The 23,155-nt window shown below is 53.4% G+C and overlaps 1 protein-coding gene across 10 annotated transcripts in view; it reads right to left on the reverse strand.

Annotated features, from left to right (window-relative positions):
• ZNF618 (zinc finger protein 618) overlaps nt 1–23,155 on the reverse strand; it is a 187,137-nt gene that overhangs the window by 50,468 nt on the left and 113,514 nt on the right. For all 10 annotated transcript variants that reach the window (XM_081238103.1, XM_081238107.1, XM_081238106.1 and 7 more), the window contains exons 3-6: nt 18,503–18,762; nt 5,783–5,860; nt 5,101–5,139; nt 87–176 (exon numbers count right to left, since the gene is read on the reverse strand). In XM_081238103.1, the coding sequence (XP_081094229.1) occupies nt 87–176; nt 5,101–5,139; nt 5,783–5,860; nt 18,503–18,762 (467 nt within the window). The remainder of the gene's footprint in view (nt 1–86; nt 177–5,100; nt 5,140–5,782; nt 5,861–18,502; nt 18,763–23,155) is intronic.

Genomic DNA, 23,155 nt, shown 5'->3' on the forward strand with positions numbered 1-23,155 from the left:
TGGGTGGGCCCTGGGCCCCATAAGCAGCCCTGGAGGGGGGTCTCTTTATGGGACTCTGCTCCTGAGGAGTGAGGGGCCTGACTCACCATCCACTGCGTGCAGGTCTCGGTGCTCCTGGAAACAGCTGTAGTATTTGTACTTCTTCCCACAGATGTCACACGTGTACCTGAAGTTGTCTGCGGGGGATGGAAAGACACGTGGTTACCAGGGCTTCAGTCACTTGGGGCTGGGGGAGGTGGTGTGGGCCAGACTGGGCCCAACTGGTAACTCCATGGAGAATAGTTCCTGGGGTGTGAGGAGTCCTCTACACAAGGAGACCAGGGAGCCTTGAAGTGATTTTCAAAGGCACTCCCAATCCTACCCCATGCGAGCTGAGCCCCTAAGGGCCCGGTTCATGACTTCCTTCGTCATGTGAGAATAACAATCACTGCAGCTACAGCTTCCTGGGCGTTGGCTGTACTGTTAGGGGCCAGGCCAGGAGCTTCCCCAGCATTCCCTCCATTCGGCCTTGCAATCGAGGGAGGAGGTAATAACCCATTTAACACTTGAGTCTACTGAGGAGCAGAAGGGACCTGCTGCAAGCCCCACAGCAAGGGGGGCCAGGGTGAGGCCCATCATGGATGGTTCTGAATGACCCTGGCTACTGGCGTTTCCGTCCTGTGCAATGTCTCGGCTGGACCCGCTGACTTGCTTCTAACAGAGACAATGCAATAAGGTGAGAAGCAAAAGAGGGCCAGGAGGCTGGTACCCCAGCCCAGGAGTGGAGAATGATTCAGCCAGACAGAGAAGGACCATGTGCCCTGACTCAGCCATGGCTTAGAGTTAAGTGATGTCAGAAGAAGACTATGACTTTGGCCTTGCTCACACCATCTCGCTCTTGCTAGCTGCCCTGTTGCAGGCTGCCTCACATAGAGACCCACTTGGCAGCCTCTGGTGAACAGCCAGTGGGGAACTGAGGCCCTCAGCCCAACCGCTTGGGAAGGATGGATCCTGCTAACAAACATGGGAGTACGTACAGAGGCAGTCCCTTCCCCGGCTGAGCTGTGAGATGAGACCACAGCCCTGGCCTTGACTGCAGCCTCGTGAGAGACCCAGAGCCAGAGGACCAGGTGAAGCCACACTCAGATTCTGACCACAGGAACAGTAACGTGATCAATGCCTGTCGCTTTACAGGTCAGTTAAGTTTCGGGGAAGTGTGTGACACAGCAATAAACACTGACAGGGCCTGTGTTTGGATGATCCCCTAGGCCTCTCCGAAGTCTGAGGCTGGACTCGTACAGGACAGTGCCTTTGCCACATCGGCAGCCCCTCCAACGTTTGGACTGGCAAAGACCTTGTGTGTGTGCTCCCTGGGCTGATCTAGGGATGGCCCGTCCACCCCAGCTTCCCGAGGATGCCAGCACAGGGAGGCTGGGTGGCTTGCTCAAGGCTGTAGAGTGGGGCAGGGAATAGCCAGGATCCAGCTACTCACTTAACTCTAAGCCACAGCTGAGTCAGGGCACATGGTCCTTCTCTGTCCAGATGAATCACTCTCCACTCCTGGGCTGGGGTACCAGGCTCTTGGCCCGTCTTTTGCTCCTCAGCACCCAAACACAGGATCTGATGGGACTGCCCCATCCCAAGGTTGCAGTGCCAGGCGATTCCATGGGAGGGTTTCTGGCCCCTGCTTAGCCGAACTCAGGGACACAGATGGCATTAGCCAGCTCCCCGCCTCTGCCTCCACCTCTTCCATGGCACCTACAGTCTCTGGACGTGCCTGGCCTATGCAGGGCCACAGAGACGACCTGGTCTCCGGGCGAGGTACACACAGACATTCTGAGGGTGTGGGGACCAGGCAGGGTTCAGGCATCCGCCATCCTACCAGGCCCTCCCATCTCCATGCCCCTGCCCCGACCCACCACGGAATGGCGGGGTAGAGGTGATGGGACGTGGGGAGGAGAGTCCTGGTCCCGGCCTGGCTCACCCAGACTGCCAGCAAGTGACAACCCCACCTCGGGATTCAGCATCCCCATTCCCCACCCCTAGTTTGGGGAGGGGTGGTGGTGGTAGATGAGCTGATTCCCGGGGTCTCTCCCAGGCTGGCAGTTCCAGGATTCCCAGCCTGGCACAGGCTTCGATCCTTCCCCATGGCCAGCAACCCAACACAGGCAACAACCTACCCCATCATGTCCCATCTGGACCGTAATCCTTCTCAGAGCTGGACACCCGGGGAACAGAGGTGGAGAAGTCAAGCCCAACTGGGGTCTGCTGGTTCCAGATGGGGTCCTGTCCCGTGAGTCCTCTCCCATACTGGTCAGCGCTGGTCGCCCTACAGTTGCCCGTCCCATGTGTCTCATCTCTGCTCACGCTGCCTCTCCTACCAGCTGGGCCACGTACATCTGCCACCTCCAATAAAAGGTGAACGCCCAGCTTTCTGCCACTGAGAAGTGCCCCACCCTGCTCTGTCGACTCCCACGCCACACCCTGATCTACGTCTCCTCAGTGTGGACAGGGCCACATGCCTGGGCCCCGCTAAGGCAGGAGCGAATTAGGACAAGGCAGTTATCCCCAAAGGAAGAAAGGCAAAATGATTTTTTGGTCAGTGAAACCACATCTTCAGAGCCTCAAGAGAGCTCGGGGACTCCAGGAATCTCTGGGGAGGCAGGCTCTGGAGTCAGGCTGCCCAAGTTCAAACTCAACTCCACCACCTACAGGTGCCATTAATGTCGGGCACATGCCCTAAACTCTCTGCACCTCGATTTTCTCAACTGTAAAACAGGACTGATATGTTCCTTCATCTCCCAGAATTGTGATAAAGAATAAATGAGCACAACACCTAACATACAATAAATACTTGGTAAATGTCACCTAATATTATTGTTAAACAAAGGCAAGAGAGCTCGATGCAGAGTTAATCTTTTATGTGCGTAGTTGAGAGATGGGTAACTGGGTATACGCCTCTATGTATGACTGTACTATTTTTCTAACAAATAAATGAAAGATTCCTGGACTAGAAGGTGTGAGACTTGCTTTCTAGGCCCACCTCCACCCCTAACAAGCTGCATGACTTCTCTCTGGAACTCAGTATCCTCATCTGCAAAAAGGTCAAGGCTGGACTTGACATTCTCTACAGGACTCCACGGCCAGGTCTTGTCGCGAGGCTGGGGTGTGAGAAGGCCAGGCTTTCTGAGCAGGCACTGCTGGCCCAGGGCAGGGCGGGGGGGCAGGAGTGAGTCAAGCAGAGCACACTGGCCATGGGGAGTCAAGTCCGCAGAGAGGAAGGACTAAAAATACCCCCAGGCACGAAGTCCTCCACGACCAGTGAAAGTCCGGGAACAGCGGAAGCCAGACGGAGCATAACGGATCATTGAGGGGCTGCTGGAGAGGCCAGGGGCCCAGAATAGCCAAAGAAGGAAAGATAAATAGGGAAGTTCCTTAACTGTGCGGCTGACCACAGCAGGCGATAGGAGCCGGAAGAGAAGGGAGCTATTGAGGGAGAAGGAGCCCGGGGCCAGGCAGGGGCAGGGTGGGGCTTGGGGAGGAGGCATAAGACCCTGAATTCCTCCTGCCGAGGACCCTCGGGCAGGTGCCTGGCCAACCTGAGGCTCAGATTCTCCAGAAAACGGAGGGGTAGCCTCAGCCCTGCAGGCCTTTCACGTGGTGTAAGAATCCAAAGAGACAGTGGATGCGAAAGTGCCTTAGAAGAAATGCTGTTAGGACCCAATTGCAACTAAGGCCTTGCCTCCTCAAACTACTCGGTTTTGGATTTTTAAGGGGGGTGGCAGGGGGTGGTTCATGTTTATTTATTATTTTAAAAAACGTTTCATGGTGGTATACCAAGCATGCAGAACAGGGGTGGCCAAACTATGGCCTGCCCACTGTCTGTTTTGATAAGGAATCCGTTTCCATACCGTCTCTGGCTGTGTTCGTGCTCCATGGCAGAGCTGAGAAGCTGTGATGGAGATAACCTAGCCTGCAGAGTCTAAAATATTTTCTATCTGGTCCCCTATCAAAAAATATGCTGACCACTGATGGAGAAAAATGTACAAATCCTAAACGTTCAGCTCGTTACATTTTTGAAAACCGAAAACACCTGTAACCAGTGCCCAACTCAAATCACAGAACCCAGAAACCGCTTCCCAAGGGTAACCACGACTCTGACTTCTTCCAGCGTCAATTAGTTTCCCCTGTTCTTGTACTTTCTATACACAGATCTTAGGGGAAGCACTCTTTGTGCTGGGCTCCTTTTGCTAACGTTCTGTTTGTGGGTAACCCACGTTGCTGTGTATAGCTGTCAGCCTTTCCCTCTCGCTGCTGTGCTGTAGTCCTTTGTGGGACACACCATGACTCACTTATCTATTCAACTAGCGCTGGGCACTTGAGTGGCTTCCAGTTTGAAGTTGTTACGAACAGTGCTAAGAACACCCTAATTCACATCTTTGGGTGGCTGTGCGCACACATGCACCTGGGAGGGGAACTGCTGGGTTCCGGAGCTCGGGTTTGTTGTGCTGGCTGCCTACCAGCCCTGTGGGTTTAGATCTGCAGGGAAGGCAAGCAGGGCCTGCAAGTAGCCAAGCAGAACAGTATCCCCAGATGCCGAGGCCCTGTACGTGCCAAGTGGTGGGATACCGCATGCACCCCAGGGTTCGTGCCCATGGGTGGATGACTCTCTGAAGTAGCATTTCCCAAACATCAGCTACGGAGCCCCCGACCCATGAGTGGGAGTCAAAAGAACAGAGGAAATGGTGTATACCCTGGACCCCTCTTGGGGATACATGTGCATATTTTGCCAGTGAAGGGCCCTGAAAAGTCTACGGCCAAGAAACATGTTCAACTTAGCAGAACTCAAGGTTTCCCCAGGTTATCTGGCCAGAGAACCCTTTACTGACAGAATGCCTGTTAACTTCCCCCAGCATGCCTATGCCACGGAGCACACTTTGGGAAAGGCTGCTCTGAGGTGCTGTGTCCAAAGCCAAAGCCTGCATCACAGCAACAGGCTTCCCAGAAGCCGCCTGGGGTTGGGGGGATGGGTTGAGAGCGTCACCCCCGGCCCCTCTCCCTCCTCCTCCCACCCCTGGCCCTCTCAGCCCACACAGTCCGAGAGGAGGGAAAAATACTCACTGCCTTGGGAGGCTCCCTCCCCTGAGGTGGCTTCTGTGTCTGTGTGAGAGAGAGAAGGAGGTGAGCAGAGTGGACCAATGGAACGGCCAGCACCAAAAGAGAGAGAAGCCGGGCAGGCGGAGGCCAGGAGAAGCCGCTACCGCGTGCCCAGGGACGCTCTCTTCCCACTCAAGATGCAGGCACAAAGCCTTCCCCGTGTTCTCTGCTGTCTGTCGGGCCCTGAGCCGGTGCCCCTCCTCCCTGCCTGCCAGGGTCAGACTCAGGGAGGGGCAGGCACCATCCCCTCCTGTCCCCGTAGCTTCAGCATCCTCATCTTCAGAATGGAGACAGCATCCCGCCCCACTCCCTGGGCTGTCATGAGCAGCACATGAGATGACACACGAGCACCTTCCCTGCAAGGACCGCTGACAATAAACAGCACGGAAGCACCTTGGGAGGAAGTGGGCCTGTGCGGGGCAGACAGGGGGCACTGGTGGCATATCCTGCTGCACCCCACCCCACCCCCATCCCTGGGTGTTCTCCCAAGTTAAGGAGGCCTCTCCTCTCTTCTTTGGGGCCCACTCCTACTGCAGAAAGAGCTCTGAGGGCCTCTGGGGTCACCCTGGAAGGGCCCAGGTGGAAAAACAGGCAGAGGATGGGGAGGTGCGGCCCCTCAGCTCTGCCCCAGGGACATGCCACTCACCTCGGTGTGCCCGTACGTGGGTCTGGAAACAGTTGTAATATTTGTACTTCTTGCCACAGATTCCACACTCGTAGGACCCTAGAAAACAGGAAAGGACTGGTCAGCCAGCATCCAATGTGTGCAACCACGAGGCCCCAGGACCCCTGGTGATGCCTCCAGGTAATGCTAACTCTGTGCCAATGGGCTGTCGTGTCTCCCACGAGCAAAGAGGCAGCAAGGACCAGCAAAGCCAGCACTGAGCTGGAGGCCAGGAGGCTGGGGTCTATTTCAGGTTTTTGTCTCTATTTTCTGAGTGACCTTGGGAGAGTCACTTCCCGCCTCTGGGTCTCAGCTTCCAAACCTAAGACAGAGAGGGTAACTTCTTAGGTGACGCACAGTTATTCCTTGAAAGGAAAAAGGAGATGAATGTAAAAGAATTTCAGGATAAGGAATAAATTGCATCCATGTAAGGAAATCATCACTTAGATGCAATAGAATAATTTCTAGCTACTGTTCTCCCTGCCAGCATGGACAGAGGTTAAGAGGACAGGCTTTAAACCATATATCTGGTTTCTGCCACTTACCAGCAGCATGACCTTCGTAATTTCCTTAAACACACTAAGGCTCAGTCTGCTCATCTGCAAAATGGGGCTAAAAGTACCTACCTCACAGAGTTCGCCCCACGCCCCATCAGGAAGTGCCCAGCTCTACTACAGATGTGTCTGACAAGGAGAGGGCCTCTCTTGTCTGTTGAGGTGCCGTCTTGATCCCTCAGATGTGCAGAGATCAGCATGGTATGAATGTCTGACTCCAGCCCTCTGCCAGGCCCTTCTCCCAGGGGCAGGTAGACTGAAATGGCTGAGTTCCCAGCAGGCATTTCAGATAAGTCAAAGGCAGGGCCCGCCCATGGCAGGGAGGTAAGCAGAGCCCATCAGACCCAGCCTGGCAGGGGCCCCAGGAGTTAGAGGCCCTGCCCATCCCTCACACAGGCCTGTCACCACCTGGGCCCAGGCCCCATCCCTAACAGAACGACCTGGGAGCTTGCACACACACAGAGTCCCTGACCCCACTCCAGGCTAACAGTACCAGAATGGCTAGGGCCAGGGGTCTAGGAATCTGCCTTTTCCCAAAACGTCCACAGAGGATTCTGATGCCCAGCAACCAGGCGTGGGAACCACTGGTTTGAAGTCAGACAACCCTGGGATGGAGTCTCAGCTAAACCATTTACTGGCCGGGCCTCAGTCTCCTTATCGGAAAATTGTGGATAACATAAGAGCATCTATGTGAAGACTGAAGGAAGCATGAGTAGTATTCCTACCACGAGTGCGGACAGTCGGTGAGTGGGAGCATCAACTCCCACTGCCTGCAGTCTCCAACCTCGGGCCAGAGGCCCGGCTACTGGGTGTGAATTCCAAGTATCAGGTTAAGTCAGAAGAGCACTGGGCTCGGAGCCTGACCGTGAGCTCAGCTCTGCTACCCGCTAGCTGTTTGATCGCAGGAACATTCCTTTTCCGGTCCGAGCCTCAGCTTCCTCACCTGTAAAACAGGACTATGATACCTGCATGACCAAGATCAGGATGAATGAGCTACAACCTGTGAGTCAGCAGGCCCCCAGGTGGCAGTGCCACTTTGCTACTGTGGGTCACTCAAGGGAACGCTGTCATCCAAACCAGCATGGAATTTAGCAGCCTGTTTTTCAGTGGTTTTATACGTGTTACCCTTGTCTTACTGGGAAAAATATAAACACACGGAGGGCAAAGATCAGAGTGTATATTTCCGTCTTTAGACCCATGACTGGCACACAGCGGGGGCTCAGTAAATTCACGGCGTCCTGCTGTTCTATTCATCTGTCACTGAGTAATAAAGACCTGGACTCCCTCCCTATGCCTCCAACGCACACTTCAACGGTTTCTGCTAATTCTCCTTCAACCGATCAGGAATTTATTGAGCGTCTTCCCATGCCCGGCACCGAGGCCCCAACCGTAAGCAAGACGCGATCGCTGCCCTCCGTCTGATGGGAAGCAGACAGGCCACCAGGCAAGAGGACGTGCAGAGTGGCTGTGCTACGACGGCCAAGTGCAGGACCTGGTGGGCACAGTGCGGGACCCTGACACGGCTATAGCAAGGGGCCGCAGTCAGGGGCCTTGAGCAGGAGAAGGGAAAGACTGGGGGAGGTGGAGGGGCAGGCAGCCCAGGGAAGGGGGAGTCTCTCCCCAAAGGACCGAGGCCACAGCCTGTGATGGGGAAGACTTGTTTAGACTTGACGCACTTCTGGATGAGGTCTCGAAGCCCCAGCTCTACCCCTCTCTGCCACTAGACCTGGGCCTCAGTTTCTCCAACTGCCCTCCGTACCCAAGGTCTTTCCTCAAACCATACAGTAAGTGTAGGCTGATGGACAGAGCCTGCAGGCTGCGATGTCCCCGACTCACCCACCCAGTTGACACTGTTTATAAGCAGGCCAGTCCCACTGGCTTCTCCCTCAATCCACAGACAGCCAAGGGTACATGCAGCCTTTGCTCACAGGCCTCAACTCATTCAGAGAATCACAGGGGCACAGTTCGCCAGCTTCGGGCCCTCTCCTGGCCCCAGGGCAGAGCAGACCCCTTGCTTGGCACGGAGTCTCAGGACAGAGCAGTGTGTGTTGGCAGGAGGGACACCTGAGTTCAAGGCCCTGCCTGCCCCCCACTCACCCTAAGACCCCAGGCTGCAAGTGCTCTTGTCTGCAGAAGGGGCTGGATGGGCAGGGAGGCTGGTACGTGGGGAGAGTGCAACAGAGTGGCAGCCCCACAGTGCAGCAGTGTCAGCAAGCCTGGGTTCCAATCCCGGCTCACCACACACAAGCCTGGGGCCCTGGACAAGTCATGGAAACACCCACACCTCAGGCTTCCTCTCTATAAAATGGACACAGTAAAATGCTACCCACCTCATTGGCGGGGGGTGGGGAAGAGGGGGGGTGAGCAATAATATGAGCAGTAATACTGTGGCCACGAAGCACAGCTCCTAGTACAAAGCAAGCACTCGGTAAAGGAGAGCTGCTGTTACTGTCAGCTTTCCCCAAAGTGCTCTGGGACCCAACTTCCTGAATGCGTCCCAGGGAGAGGAGCCTGTGATCAAGCAAGGGGGAGGCGCGGCCCATCTGGGGAGGCACCATGCACTGGAGCTGCGCCCGCTGGGAGAGGTCCTGCAGTAAAGGAACCCAGCGGACTGTTAACCCCAGGTCTCCCAACAAATTTGGCCACGGAACTCCTTTCTCCCCTTGGCTTGTTTCAGAGCTGCAGCCCACAGCAAGTGCTGCCGAAAAGGTCCCGACATTCCTGACTTCCAGATTCCCACGTGCTCTACCATCCCTCCAGCAGCACGTCTTCCAGAGTCCCGGGCAGGCTCAGATTTGCTGACCGGTGGCAGTGATGGGTGGAACAGGTGGCTCCCTGTGTCCCTGCAGAGGCTAGCAGGCCCTGTATACTCAGGGGTCTGCAGCTGACGGCTGCACTCAGCCACGCCCCCGCCCTCATGCTGGCCCCGGTCGGGTCCTCCTGCCCCTCAGCCATCATGTACCAGATGCATATCTCAACGCTTGGGCCCTGAATACGGCCTTCGCACAGATTCACCGTGAGGGCTGCCTTCCGGCGCTTTTCCATCTAAACTAGTAAGAAATCAGAAAGAGCCCTTAAAGACGGGGCCCAGTGAGGAGGGCTCTGAGTCTAGGGCTGGCCAGTCTCCTGACCTCTCAGTGCCTCAGTCTCCCCAACCACACACGAGAGGGTTGGACAAGATCACGCTGTCTACTTTTTCACTAATGAGCTTGTGCTGGCTAAGGGGCAGCCACACTTCTCCAAGGGAGGCTGGGGTATGGGAGAACAGCAGCCACAGGCCCAGATTCCCCTGCAGTTTTGTGTTTCCTCTGTCCTGATTCATAACATGGATGTTAACATAAAGTTACCCATCACGTGGTTATAACCTAACATTTCTCCCTGTAATCCTTCCAGCAAATGACCCTCCAGGGAGGATGTACCCCATGTGTGCTGTGGCCTTGTGTCCCCCTGGCCCACGGCCACCGTGTACCCCAGGCTGGTGCAGTGGGCACTGGAGGGCCCTCACGGACGGAGGCTCCCCGCTCAGAAGGTCCCCCTCCCCGCTGCCTGACTCCCTGCCCCGCCCGCTTCTTCACTCCGCCTTCCCCAGCTACCCTCCTGTCCTTTGTCTCCATCTCTCTCGGCCTACTAAGTGCAGGCGCTGCAACTCATTTCACTTGCGCCTCTCCAACGTCTCTGCACAGGCTGGCCTCTGACCCCACTGCACCCCACTGCACCCCACTGCACGGTGCGGAAGCAGCAACTTGCCCACTTCACGCAGCCAGCTAGTGGGAGCGGGCTCTGGACTCAGGGGCTTCTCACGCATCGGCTCAGCTCATCTTCACAAATCCACACAGGAAGGTGATTATTATCCCCATTTTTCAGATGAGGGGGAACACATCGGGCCAGAGGTCACCAGATCTGTCCTGCTCCCGGGCCCATGTGTGGGACCACCACACAGTCAGCCCCCGGGAGAATGCCAAGAAGAGAGGGCGCCTGCTAACGGCTACCAGTTACCGAGTGCACCCAGGTCTCATTTCCATCCTCCATCTTCCCAGTCCTCATGTGGTTGAGACAACTCAACGGCCACTTCAACCATGAACTTGAAAGTTCTAGGGGCCAGGTGGTCCAGGACTGGGGCCACTCAGATAGTGGCTAGTGAGGAATTGGGCTCAAAGCTGGCTTCAGGGATCCAGAGCCATCCTACTGCCACCATGCCAGGTTACCTCTGGATGCCAAGGAACCCCCTTCAGTCATGGGGCTCCCCCTAACACTGCAGGGCAGCAGAACCCCCCTACCAGGTCTGGTACCGCCACAGGACCCCCAGAGCGCCCTATCAAGAGCCTTGGGAGCGACTGCCTGGGATGGCTGGCCGGACACGTCAGCACACAGGCACAAGCCTTTTCCTCTCCCCCATCCCGTTGTCACTAGTGACACAACAAGAATCCACAGGCACTGATGAAGAGCATCTGTCTAGCATTTTCTGTAACCACCTGGCAGAGAGCCTGGCTTAAGCTCCCTTCCCAAGAGCACTGGACAGACCAAGTGAGGCCAGGTGAGAGCAGGTGGGTGGAGTTCCCGAAGCCACTGGAGGGAGAAGTGGGAAGAGAGAGGTAGAAGAGGAATGTGGGCAGCATGCCTGAACTCAATCACTGGCACCCAGAGAGCTCCAGATCAGCTCCACCACCTTTCAGGATACACAAAATGCAACAAGGCAGAAATCCAGAGCAGGTGAAGGAGAGAAGAAAAACACAAGGTGGGGGGACAGACAGATGGCTCCTTACAACAGGCACTCCCGTATTTAGCTCAGAGAGTCTCGGGAGCCGCTATTCATAGATCACATGCTCAGGAGCACCCTGCCCCCTTGGTCCTAAGAAGCAGCAGAGCTGGCCCACGCACGGCCTGCTGGGGGACAGGGGGCCTGGAGAGGTAAGTCGTGGACAAGTAGGTTTCCTGAGGCTCTCTGGGGCTGGGACTCAGACCAAATGTCCTCGGGACCACGGTCTTCCAAGTAGAGTACAAATCCCCTGAGGATGTATGAGCACAGGGAATTTTAAGAGAATCAATTCCCAATGCATTTCTTCCTAAAACCAACGGGCCAGAGAACATGGAGGGCAGGGAGGCCCCACTCAGCTGGTTCTCCTCACCGTCACCCTTCTCCACACGACAAACACAATGGTTCTTTTACCCACCCCTAATCCCACCATGGTGCTGTCCAAGGGGGATGAACATCTCAAGGCTCCAGGCAAAGAGATGCTGTGTTGGACTTAGGAAGTGGGTGGATCCGATGACTGGGAATAATTTCTTCTGTAAATTGGGTGATTTCTAATTCTTTGCTTTCAACAAAATTGAAGAAGAATCTAATGGAGTTGTCAGCGAAGAGACCACTGAAAATAACATCTGATGATAGACCCCTGTGTGATTTTTGGCATACAAACTGGAAGGTGTTCAAAGAATTGAGTGACACTGATAAAACAAGACTGCCTCCACCCCTGGCTCCTTATTTATGTGATCAAGCCTTCTAAGCACTTACACTTAAGAAAATGGAGGGCTTCCCTGCTGGCACAGTGGTTAAGGATCCACCTGCCAATGCAGGGGACACGGGTTCGAGCCCTGGTCCGGGAAGATCCCACATGCCGCGGAGCAACTAAGCCCGTGCGCCACAACTACTGAGCCTGCACTCTAGAGCCCGTGAGCCACAACTACTGAGCCTGCGTGCCACAACTACTGAAGCCCATGAGCCTAGAGCCCGTGCTCCGCAACAAGAGAAGCCACTGCAATGGGAAGCCCGCACACCACAACGAAGAGTAGCCCCTGCTCACTGCAACTAGAGAAAGCCCGCGTGCAGCAATGAAGACCCAACGCAGCCAAAAATAAATAAATTAAATAAATATATTTAAAAAAAAAGAAAATGGAAAAAAAGGAATTAAACGAATGCTGAATCTTGTCTCACTCAACAATAAGAAATATTAATTCACAGAAACATGAGCCAATTGAAGAAGAAATAAAGGCTCATCCATTTCATTAAGAGGTGCATTTTCAATAATTTTTTACTTTTATGTTTGCTATTTATCTAAATTTGTTTTTGACAAATTGTATGCTAATAGCAACTCCATCAGGAAAAACAAACGTTTTAAAATGTACAGCTTTGTGATTCCAATGTATTTTTTAGAAATTTCTATTTCAATTTACATACATCTTGTGGGAGATGAGTGTGAAACAGTGATCAATAAAAGACTCTCAAGCATAAAAAATATATTACATTAGGATAAAACCCTGTGAGGGAAGCAGGCTGTAAATATGAGTTCAAGGAGAAAAAGGAAAGATGTAAAACTTCTGACTGTTAAAGATGAGCCTGTTCATATGTTTTTTAAAAGGATGATGGTGGATATCAAAAGCGGTGGGGTTTGGATTCCCTTGGATACACTTAGAAGAGTGGTTCACAGTTTTACTTCCAAAATGCCACATTTTAAAAAAACAATACAACACGTCAGAAATTATATCCTTTGTAATTAATCAAACTTTGGATGAAAACGTTAGACGTCAACTCAAAAATGTGAAAGAGAATATAGTTTCTCAAAATTCTTTTAGGAGATATTGAAGAAAAGAAGTTTGAAGCCATTGGTCTTTCAGCTTCCTATCATTCCAGAGGTAACCCCGGATGTGTCAACGTCTAAGGCTTTGGCTAATACCACTGCTATCTGTTTTGCATTTTTTGTCCCCCTCAAAACCACTTTCATACCTATTACTTCAGTCTGACCTCAACAATCCTACTGGAAAGACAGGCAGACGTTATTACACCCACTGATCAATGAAGACAGTATGGCTCAGAGAGGTTAAGGGAGCCTTAACATCCTGAGCCCCACAGCGGGGCAGACACCAGGTCTTTTGGCTTACAGTCCAGGGGCCCTTTCCCACGGAGACCCTCCGATCAGGAACCCCATCCCACCCTGGACCACCAGATGGAGAGTCAGCAGCTGGGATAAGACGCACCTGAGAGGGAGGCCAGACCCCCTCCTTTCTGAGTGGCTGCAGCAAACAGCTGAGTGTAGGTTCTGGCAGGCTCAGGCCCAGAGCCCTGCCAACGCCGACTGAAACAGGAAACTATCAGCTGGCCCTACAAAGCGGGACCTGGCACCTTCGCTGCCTGGGTTTATAAGAGCCCGAAACCCATGTGGCTGTATCTGAATGGCTGTCTGCTCTTCTGTTGCTCCTTCCAGAGCTGTGGCCAAGCCCCCACCTCCTCTTTCCCTGCCCCTCCTCCCTGGGCAGCCCTGTGTGTGTGAAAACACCACCACCCCTGGTGCCCAAAGCTTGCTGCTTAGAAACATCCTTGCAGGATCCAGGCTCCCAGCTGACTGACTCTCCCTCCTGTACCTGGTCGTGACCCTCCTCTGCTTACCCATCTCCAGGACAGGAACTCACTCCTTCACAGGCCTGTATTCAGTTACCAAACACTTCCCATAATCACAGAGTCCTCCCTTTTATGAGCTGAAATCACCTCCTGGTGACTTTCCTGTATTGGTTAGGGCTACTTGCAATATGTCTGCCCCGTCCCATCCCACCAAAATGCTCTAAGTTGTGAATACTTAGACTCCATCATCTCTTCTGCACCATTCCTCCAGGAAATGCTCCACGGGCTAGTTGCTTTTTGGTGTAAACCCAGCTCACCTTGTCTTCATCATCTAAGACAAGGTTGATGAGCAGGTTTCTACTTCAGATTTTTCAATTCTAGCTGACTGGCAGTGACTTCCTAGTATACTGTGTTGAGAAGGATTCTGAGGTACACTGTTGGGACAGTGTGCAGTGATCAGTTAGGGATGCCTTTCACTTCTGGTTTTATCCAACAAAGTTGTCACAGTCAGTATTGTCTCTGCTCTTCTTGCTAAAAAAGGAGAGAGATACCCTTTTCTCAGTCTCTCAAGACTGAGAGATACCCTTTTCAGCACAAAGAATTTCTGGGCAGCAGGAAAGTAGCAGCAATGACTGCAGGCTTGGCAGCCAGCCTCCTGGGCACTGATGCCCCTCCCGACTCTACTAGTCTGAGAAGCTGCCAAATGCCACCCATGTGTCCAGACCCAAGCTCCTCCATGGGAAGTGCCTCAGATAATGTTTGTGTCACTAGGAACGCTGTTTGTCTGATGGCTGTTAAAGGGCCAGTGAGGACTTCGGGGTGGGAACAGGCCAATGGAACTCAGAGAAAAGGCAAGCAGGAGGTTCCCTCATGGCACAGCACTGGGTGACCGAACAGGAACACTATTCTATTCAGCAACAGAGCCCGGCCACAGCCCTGCGCACCCCTGCCAAGTGCCCTGGGAACATGTTCGCTGCACGGCGCCCAGCCACCAGGGCACAGAAGCACACTGTGGCACAAGCTCATTTAAAGGGATGGCTCTAACCAGCATTCTGTCCCGGCCAAATCCATGGGAATGCTTTCCTTCCTTGTTTTACTTCCAGGAGCAGGTGGGAGGCGGATGCTGTGAGGTGGAGTGGCAAATCTCTTCCATTTCCCAGGCCTTTGTTTGTCCCTCTATAAAATAAGGGGGTCTGAGTGCCACATCTAGCATGTGGACCTCCTCTGCCCACTTCCACATCCATGACAGACATCAATAATCAATCATGCCACCCTTTAGAATCTTCAACACAGAACTCCTAATAGCCAGCAGCAATTGCTCGGACGTGGCCCATAAGATAATATCTACTTGCCTCTTTGAGATGAGATGAGTTCAAAATGTTCAATTCTAACATTGATTTTTTTTTTTAAATTGCCTTTCTTTCCTGCTACTAAAAGGCCAAGCCAGATTCCTCTGAGCCTGACCCTTGGCAGAAGAAACTACACCCTCAAGGAGGAAGGTGTGCCTTGATGGATGTGAGATGAGCCATCATGACCAGCAGGGAGTGCCCTGGCCCTGTTTTGGTACCGGCTCCAAAATGGTGGCTCCACTTCTAACTGTGGTTTTTACACCTTTTCCAAAGAAGTCTTCCAAAAGCAGGTTACTCAGAAATTGCATAACATCTTCAACATCCCTGGATTCTAGGGGGGCAGTACTAGAAGAAGCTCAGGGGAGAAAACCGAGAACCAACTAGAAGCCATGTCTTCTGACACCTCACCCAGTGCCAACTTTCTTTTCTATCCTGCTTCTTCTCTACATCACACTGGCTTATTCCTCAGACCTGGGAAAAAAGCAGAAATTATTACTACTCTTTCCTCTCAAAGAGGTACTTTATACTACCGATACTGCTAACTGGCAGTATTACTGCTAACAACAGCGAATTATTTACTAAGTATAATGTTGAGCACTTTATACACATTATCCTATTGAATCCTCATCTAACCCCATGAATTTGCAACTGTGAGAACTGAGGCACAGAGAGGTCAAGCAGTTTGCCCAAGGTGCAACAGCCATTAAGTCAGGGAGCCTGGATCCACTCCCAGCCCGAGGAGCCGAGCTCATTCTCCTTGCACAACACTGTCCCCTTCGGTTCCCACACCTATGAGGTGGCCAGGACAGGGAGCATGTCTCCTTTAACAGAAGAGGACACTAAGGCACAGCAAGGCCAAGGAACCTATTGCTGAGTAGCAGCTGAGCTGGAAACCAGAGTCTGTGGCTGGCATGAAGCCCTGGGGCCTCTCACTGTGCAGGGAGGTGGCCCAGGGAGGACTCCCAGCATTTCCAGAGCATGGCCACTCCAGGCTCTCCCCACTGAATCCTGACTGCTGGCCCCACCTCAAGGTTCAGATTCAACTACGCTTCACTGGGCATCTCCCAGGGAAGGGCATAAATAACTCCTGGGTCCAGTGAGTCTTAAAGTGAGTAAGGGCAGGTCCTCTCCTCAGTCAACTAACACATCCATGAGTGGCTAACACAGTCCTAGGCCTTGGGGAGTGAACACTGGTGGAGGGAGGTCAGACGCAGGCCCCAGAAAAGACTCTTCTTTCACTTGACACTGGGCTAAGTCACTCATGCTCTTCAGCAGATATTTCTGGTTCATCCCCCCTTCTGTGACATGGGAAATGGCATTTCCCCACCTCTCTGAGGTTGGGCGGGGCCACCTGACTAACCTGGCCAATGACTGTGCAGGGAATGAACACATCTCACTTGTGGATTGCAGCTGGCACATGAGTCCCCCCAGAGCTGTCTTTCCCTCTGTCACTTGGCTGGCGGCATTCCAGACAATGGCTGCTTTAAGCCTGGGTCCAGAACAGAGCAGAGCCCCCAAGTGACCCACAATGGACATGTAGTGGGACTAAGAAATAAATGAACCTTTGTGGTTCTGAGCTACCAAGATCTCATTACTTTTTAGGGTCTTTTGTTACTGTGGCATAACCTAGCCTCATTCTGACAGCTATAGCACCAATGACAACAAGGCTTCCTAGAAACTAGTACCTTGCTAGGAATTGTGTGGTGGGAGTAGGGAGCACAGACACAGATCAGACAGGTCCTGGAGCTCTCATCTCCAGGAGCTGCCCATCTTGTAGCAGAGGCAGGTGCCGACAGGGCCCCTCTAATCTCAAGTGGATAATGGGAAGTGCCCCCTGAAGGGCAGGGCAGAAACAGACCACTTCTGACCAGAAGAGATCAAGGAAGGCTTCTGGGAGGAGGGAGCACTGGAGGTAGTCTTGCAAACTGGGTTGGATTTCGGCAAAGGCATTCCAGGGAGAGAGAACAGCAGGAGCAAAGGGTAGGAAATGCTGCAGAAGAGCGAACTGTGCTGGAATGAAAGGACCGGGAAGAAAGAAATAAGAAAGGGGGGCTATGGGGCTCAGGTTATGGAGGACCTTGATGCTATGGCCTTGACCTTAGATACAGTGGGGAGTGACATGGTCAGTGTTTCATTTTTGTCAAGGTCCCTGGCAGCCAGAGTAGATGGCAGGTGAGGGCAGAAAGACACAGAGGCATAGCTGTTAGCAGGACGCCACAGTGACCCAGGTGCATTGATGGTGGCCACAACCAGCCCAGGAACAGCTGGGAAAGGGAACTTGAGGCTGATCCCCGGCGGCTGGGAAGAAAAGGCAAGAGGTCTTGAGTCTAAACTTGGGGAAGCAGACACAGGGCAGCCTCCCCTGCCTGCCACACATGGGACGAGCCTGGAAGCCAGGAGGAGGTGGGCAGAGCTGCCCCAGGAGGGACAGGCAGAGGGGATCGAGGCGGCCTCCTGAGCACAGGAATGCGGAGGAGGGCACAGATGGAAACAGAGACCTGGGAACAGACTAGGCGAGGTCTCCGTGCCAGGCTGAGGCATGTGGACTGTATTTTACAGACTGGGGTTGCAAACTGGCGGCCCATGGAATGACTCTGACCCACAGATATGTTTTGTTTGGCAGATTTTAAAAGTCAAATTAGTCACCAACGTTTAAAGCCAAAAGAATTTACATTAAAATTCTCATTTCTGGCATGTGCTCTGTCCAGAGATCTGGCCATGCTGAGCCCGTCTCCCCACCTAGTTACCGTATGTGAGGCGTGGGCTCTCCAGCTGGACCCAGGCCCTACCACCTACCACCTGCCCGTCTGGCTCATCTCCACGATGCTAAATAAACGTATCTTTCGGGGTTTGTGGGCATTTGCGTTTGCAAACTGGCAGGAGTGCAGGCAGCCCCTAAGGGGTATCCCCTGCCTCACGCTGTAATGTAGCGGGGAGAGATGGTTTCTAAGAAGCTCGTTTCTACTGAGCTCCTCTGAGCCTGGCCCAGACCAGAAGAGGCGGGAGAAGGTGCCAGACTGCCACCCATCTCATCCTGCCTGGACAACTGGTCTGAGCAGGACCCACACTGAAAGCTGCCCCCAGAGGCCCCCAGGGAAGCCCAGGAGGAAGAAATGCAGATGGGCATTTAGGACACCGAGTGATACAGGCTGTGCTGGACCCATCTGGGGCGTGAGAGCCCCATGGTGTGAGAGATTCGCCGGGCCTGTAGAAAGTTCCAGGCATCTGACTTGAGCAAAGTCTTAAAAGGACAGGTAGGGTTTTGCCACGTCAGGTGGGAAGACAAGAGCTCAGAGCAGAGCTGAGCAGGCAAAGGCAAGTGTCAGGAGCTGAGGCCCTTCCCTGAGGGCAGCCACAGAAGGCTCTCGCAGCCGGGGAGGGACAGGCATCCCAGGCCTCCCTCCCTAGCACTCCGGCTCCACGTTCCCACCCTGGCCCCAGCCCGACCCTGCGGACGGGCGCTCACCCAGGGTCTGCTGGTTGCGGACACCGCCAATCACCACGCAGATCTCGGCAGGCACGTCGCCGGTCCCATCCTTGCTCACCCCCTTCTTCTCCTCCTTGGCCTCGCCCTGCCAGATCACCTCCTGGATGTAATCATCGGGCAGCTCCGTCTTGACCTTCACCTCTGTCATCGTTCCCTGCTCGGCGCTCAGCGAGGCCTCGGCCGGCACAGGCTCTGGCCCCTCCACCTTGGTGCTCTTCTGGCTGCGCTTCAAGCGCTCCCTGGGAAAGAAGACAGTCTGCTCAGTGTGGACCCCAGACTCGCCCCAGACCTACCTGGGAGCGCCCCCCAAGGGGGTTGCAAAATTTTTAGCTATAGACCCACCTCTCATGTGACCCTCACCTTAAAGCACAGGTCCCCACCGCTGCCCCTGAGGGTCCTCCAGGGAACCCTGGGGCTCCAAGGAACACAGTTTGAAAATCACTGGACTAGGATGGCTCAAACTGCAACCATTTTGCAGATGGAAAAGCTGGGATCTAAATGTGACAAGTAACTCTTGTAACTGGAGTTACAAGAGACCTGCAAGAAAAGCTCTGGCTGGTTGAAATCAGTTCTTCTCAAGCTTCAGTGTGACCATAGATCAGCTGAGAATCTTGGTAAAATGCAGATTTGGTTCGGCAGGTCTGGGGCTTGGCCTGAGATTCTGCATTTCTAACAAGCACCCAGTGGAGGCAGGTGCTGCTAGTCCTCAATGGCACTTTGAGCAGCAGGGGTTTCAGTGGCTTGATGTATGCAGAGCACGTGGTGCCCTTCCCTTTGCTCCTTGGTGCAAGGGCTGCAGAGCTCACCCTGCTTTACAGTAGGGAACACACAGGCCAAAAGGCTCACTGAGGGGGAGGCCACGGAGCCAACACTTGGCCCCCCCACAATCTGGCCTCTAGGTGGCTCTTCAAATAGGAGAAAATATCCTCAAGTTAATACGCTCAATATCGAGGGTGGGCCCTGAGGCCTAGAGCAGGGCTGCGACTTGCCCAGGGCCACACACAAGGTTGGTGGCAGGCCAAGGCACGAAGCCAGGTCCCGGCCATCCACTCTTGAACTGTTCTCCTTTCAGTGAGACTCTCTGTGTTATAAGAGCCCCCTCATCCTCCTGGCAGTGGTGGGGAAGCTGAGGCATGCACAAGCTGGGGAATCAGGTCATGTTCCAGGCCTGTGGATGCTGCCCTGGCCATGTCCAGCCCTCTCCAGTGCTCCAGAGAAGCAGCTGGACCGTGAACTTCAAGGCCCAGGCTCAGGCATGCTCAGGCAAGGCCAGGTAGCATACCAACTGGAGCTTAGCGGAGGTGCCCGGGCTGGGAGGCAGGACCCGGGATCTCCTCCTGGATCAGCAGTGGGCTTGCTCTGTGACTCTGGACAAGACCCTTCTCTTCTCTGGGCTTCCAGCTCCATCTACCACAAGAATATGGGTTTTATCATGCCCACTGTCCTGCCCAGCTCTCAACTTTCTCCCAGGTTGGGGAACTGAGCAGAGAGAGAGAAGGAAGGCTCCAGCTGATGACGAGGGGGCAGAGAAAGGCCACTGGGGTGGTCCTATGACTGCACTGTGTCTCCCCACCCCCGCTTCACGTGGTGAAGTCCTAATACCCCATGTGACTGTATCTGGAGATAGGGCCTTCAGGACGTAATTAAGATTAAACACGATCAGAACAGTAGGGCCCTTATCTGATAGGACTGTGGCCTTAGAAGAAGGAGAGAGATCTCTTTCCCGCTATTTCTCTACCATGTGAGGACACAGAGAGGAGGCTGTCTGCAAACCACGAAGAGAGAGCAGAGGCTGCCTGATGGCCCGGTGGGAAGGAGATGCGAGGAACTGAGATGGAAGGAGCACTGGGTTGTGAATTTGGATCATCCCAGAGCCAAATCTCAGAACTGCCACTCTCTCAAGTTGTGGGTTCCTGCAGAAGTGACTTCACCCCCGAGCCTCAGTCTTCACACCCATACGATGGGGATAAACACGGCACCTACGCCACAGCACTGTGATGCAGACACAAGGCAATGTCTGCAAGGGACCTAGGACGGTGGCCCCAGTGGAGATGTTCTGGGGTACATATCGTCTATATGGGGGGCAGGGGAAAGAAGTGTTCAGAGAACGAGGGAACGCAGGGGAAGAGTCTTACATGCATAGATTTTAGTGCAGGGGCTGTGGAAGTAAATCAGTGGGGTTTAAAGCGCAGCACTGTCATGCCAGCTTGGAACCCTGAGTGGGCCCTGACCCTCTCTGAGCCTGTTTCCGCACCAGTGAGGCAGGGAGCCCCACACTAACTCAAAGGGCCTCGTGAGGACCAACTGCAAAAATGTACAACCAGGACACTGTCTAGAGTGACTCCTAGAGTGGAGATGCTAGTGCTGAGGGAAACTGGTGATAGCAGTTGCTGAAATCCCTATTCCCTAGCTGAGACCACGTGGGTGCTACAACTGGCCAGTCCTGCCCATCCTGAGGCTCGCTGAGCACAGAGATAGGACTCAGGGACCCTGTCCGACCCTCCATACCAGCCTGGCAAGAACACAGCCCACGGGTCCTAGGGGCCGCTGGACAGGCAGGCAGCTGAGGACTCTCCCTGGCTTGGCCCTGGCTGGTCCCGACCCCGGCTGCACAAGGGGCTAAGCCCCAAGTTCAGGGCAGATGGGCTTCCCAGGGCCGGCAGAGAGGCCCACCATAGCTGAGGTGTCAACCCTGTCAGTGTTCCCCACAGCTGATGTCACAGGATGGGAAGGACATAGAACAGCTCCCTGCCCAGAACGCCCACCCCCCGGGGCCTGTGAGTGCTTGACCATCCAGTCTTAACGGACCTAGGGTCCCTTCCTGCTCTCAAGGACCTCATTAGCATCTGCCATCCTGGTGGGAGGGAGGAGCTGTTGGGAGTCTGACAGGTTGGGTGTCCACAAACCCCACAACCTCTGGCCAGAGATTCCCCTCTCTGAGTCTGTTTCCTTGTCTGCTAAAGGGGGACTGTGATCCTTGCCAGCGCGGGGCGGGAGGGGAGCCAGAGAGCTGTACAGAGTGGATCTCCTTGGATGGCAGCTGCCATTATGATGACATCCCTGCCTCTGGGAGGCCTTCCCTGTTTGCTCGAGATGGCGTTAGACCCTGTCTCTGAATGCCCCGTCTGCCTTGCACAGGTTGACTCTCACACAGGTGACTCTCACACCCTCTTGCCCACAAGCACAACCGCACACAACCATCCACTCTCTTACAGGTGACACCTCTGAGCCCTCGCTGCACTGAGAACACGGGGGACTTCTCTTCCCCCAGCTTCACACTTTAGATTTACAAGCCCAAATGTTGCTTTTCTCGGATGCTTTACATTTAATTAGGCATCCTAATAACAATGGAATTGCAGAAGTACTTATATCACTGTGAATTAGTGGTGCAGCTCCTTCTAACTTCTTTAAAAAAATATTTTTTCATGTATCATTTTTTAAAATAGAGCTCATTATTTTAATTATATCCATTTAAATGTACAGTGGAGCCCATGGATATTCTCAGCACGAATCATTAGGTATATTAGTGAAAAAGCACTTGGAATCTATCTACATGCTGACACTCCATAATCTATTCTATTTGTGTCACTGTAAAATAGATTTATATATAGATAACTACAAAATAGTTGCTCAAGATATGCTATGAATTTTATATTTAACCCGAGTCATGCTTCAACATAAAATCCAATGTCAGGCACTAAAAGGATATTTCTCAGTGAGCACATGATGTCTGTGGTCACTGGTTACTGCTCATCCCAGAATGCCAGGAGAGGATCCAGACCAAGTGGGTCCCTGCCCAAGGAATTTCCTAACAGCCCTGGCCTTTCACTAAGGCAGTGGTTCTCAAAGTGTTTTACTTAAAGGCCTAGGGTTTCCAGAGCAAAGGCCCAGAAGCACCCATGAGGCCTGAATAACAGGGTGGTGGTGACTAGACCTCCAAGAACCCCTACTTTCTCCGTCTTTGATACCTACAGCTTTACTTTTAGTAGGTGGTAAATGGCCGCTCCCCTGAAAGACAGGCCTACGACCTAATCTCCAGAACCTGTGAACGCAAACTCATGTGAAAAGAGGCTCTTTGTAGATGTAATTCATTTAAGGATCTTGAGATGAGATCATTCTAGATTATCTGGGTGGGCCCTATATGCAATGACAAGTGTCCTCATAAGAGACATGTGGGAGATTTACAGACAATGCAGAGAAGAGGAGGCAGCATGGCCACAGACTGGAGCCATGCGGCTCTACAAGCCAAGGAATGCTGTAGCCACCCAAAGCTGAAGAGGCAAAGAGCAGATCTCCCCAGAGCTTCCGGACGGCGTGTGAGCCTGGCCCAAGACCTTGATTTCAGACTTCTGGCCTCCAAAACTGTGAGATCAAATTTCTTCTGTTTTAAGCTACCTAGTTTGTGGTAATTTGTTACACCAGCCACAGGAAACTAATACACTAGGTGTGACTAAATTGGAAGAAATACCTCCGAAGCAGTTAACTTTGCAAACCACTGACCTCCACCCCCTCCCCCCAAAGTTTTCTTTTGCTTCGTTCTTACTCATCCCTGGGACTGAATCTGATATGGCCAGTCCAATGTGCCCGCAGAGCCTGCCTGGGGGAAGTTTCAGAAGCAAATCTCTTTCTCTG

Source organism: Mesoplodon bidens (assembly GCF_964165515.1).
Source record: "Mesoplodon bidens genome assembly, chromosome: 6".
Lineage (NCBI taxonomy): Eukaryota > Metazoa > Chordata > Mammalia > Artiodactyla > Ziphiidae > Mesoplodon > Mesoplodon bidens.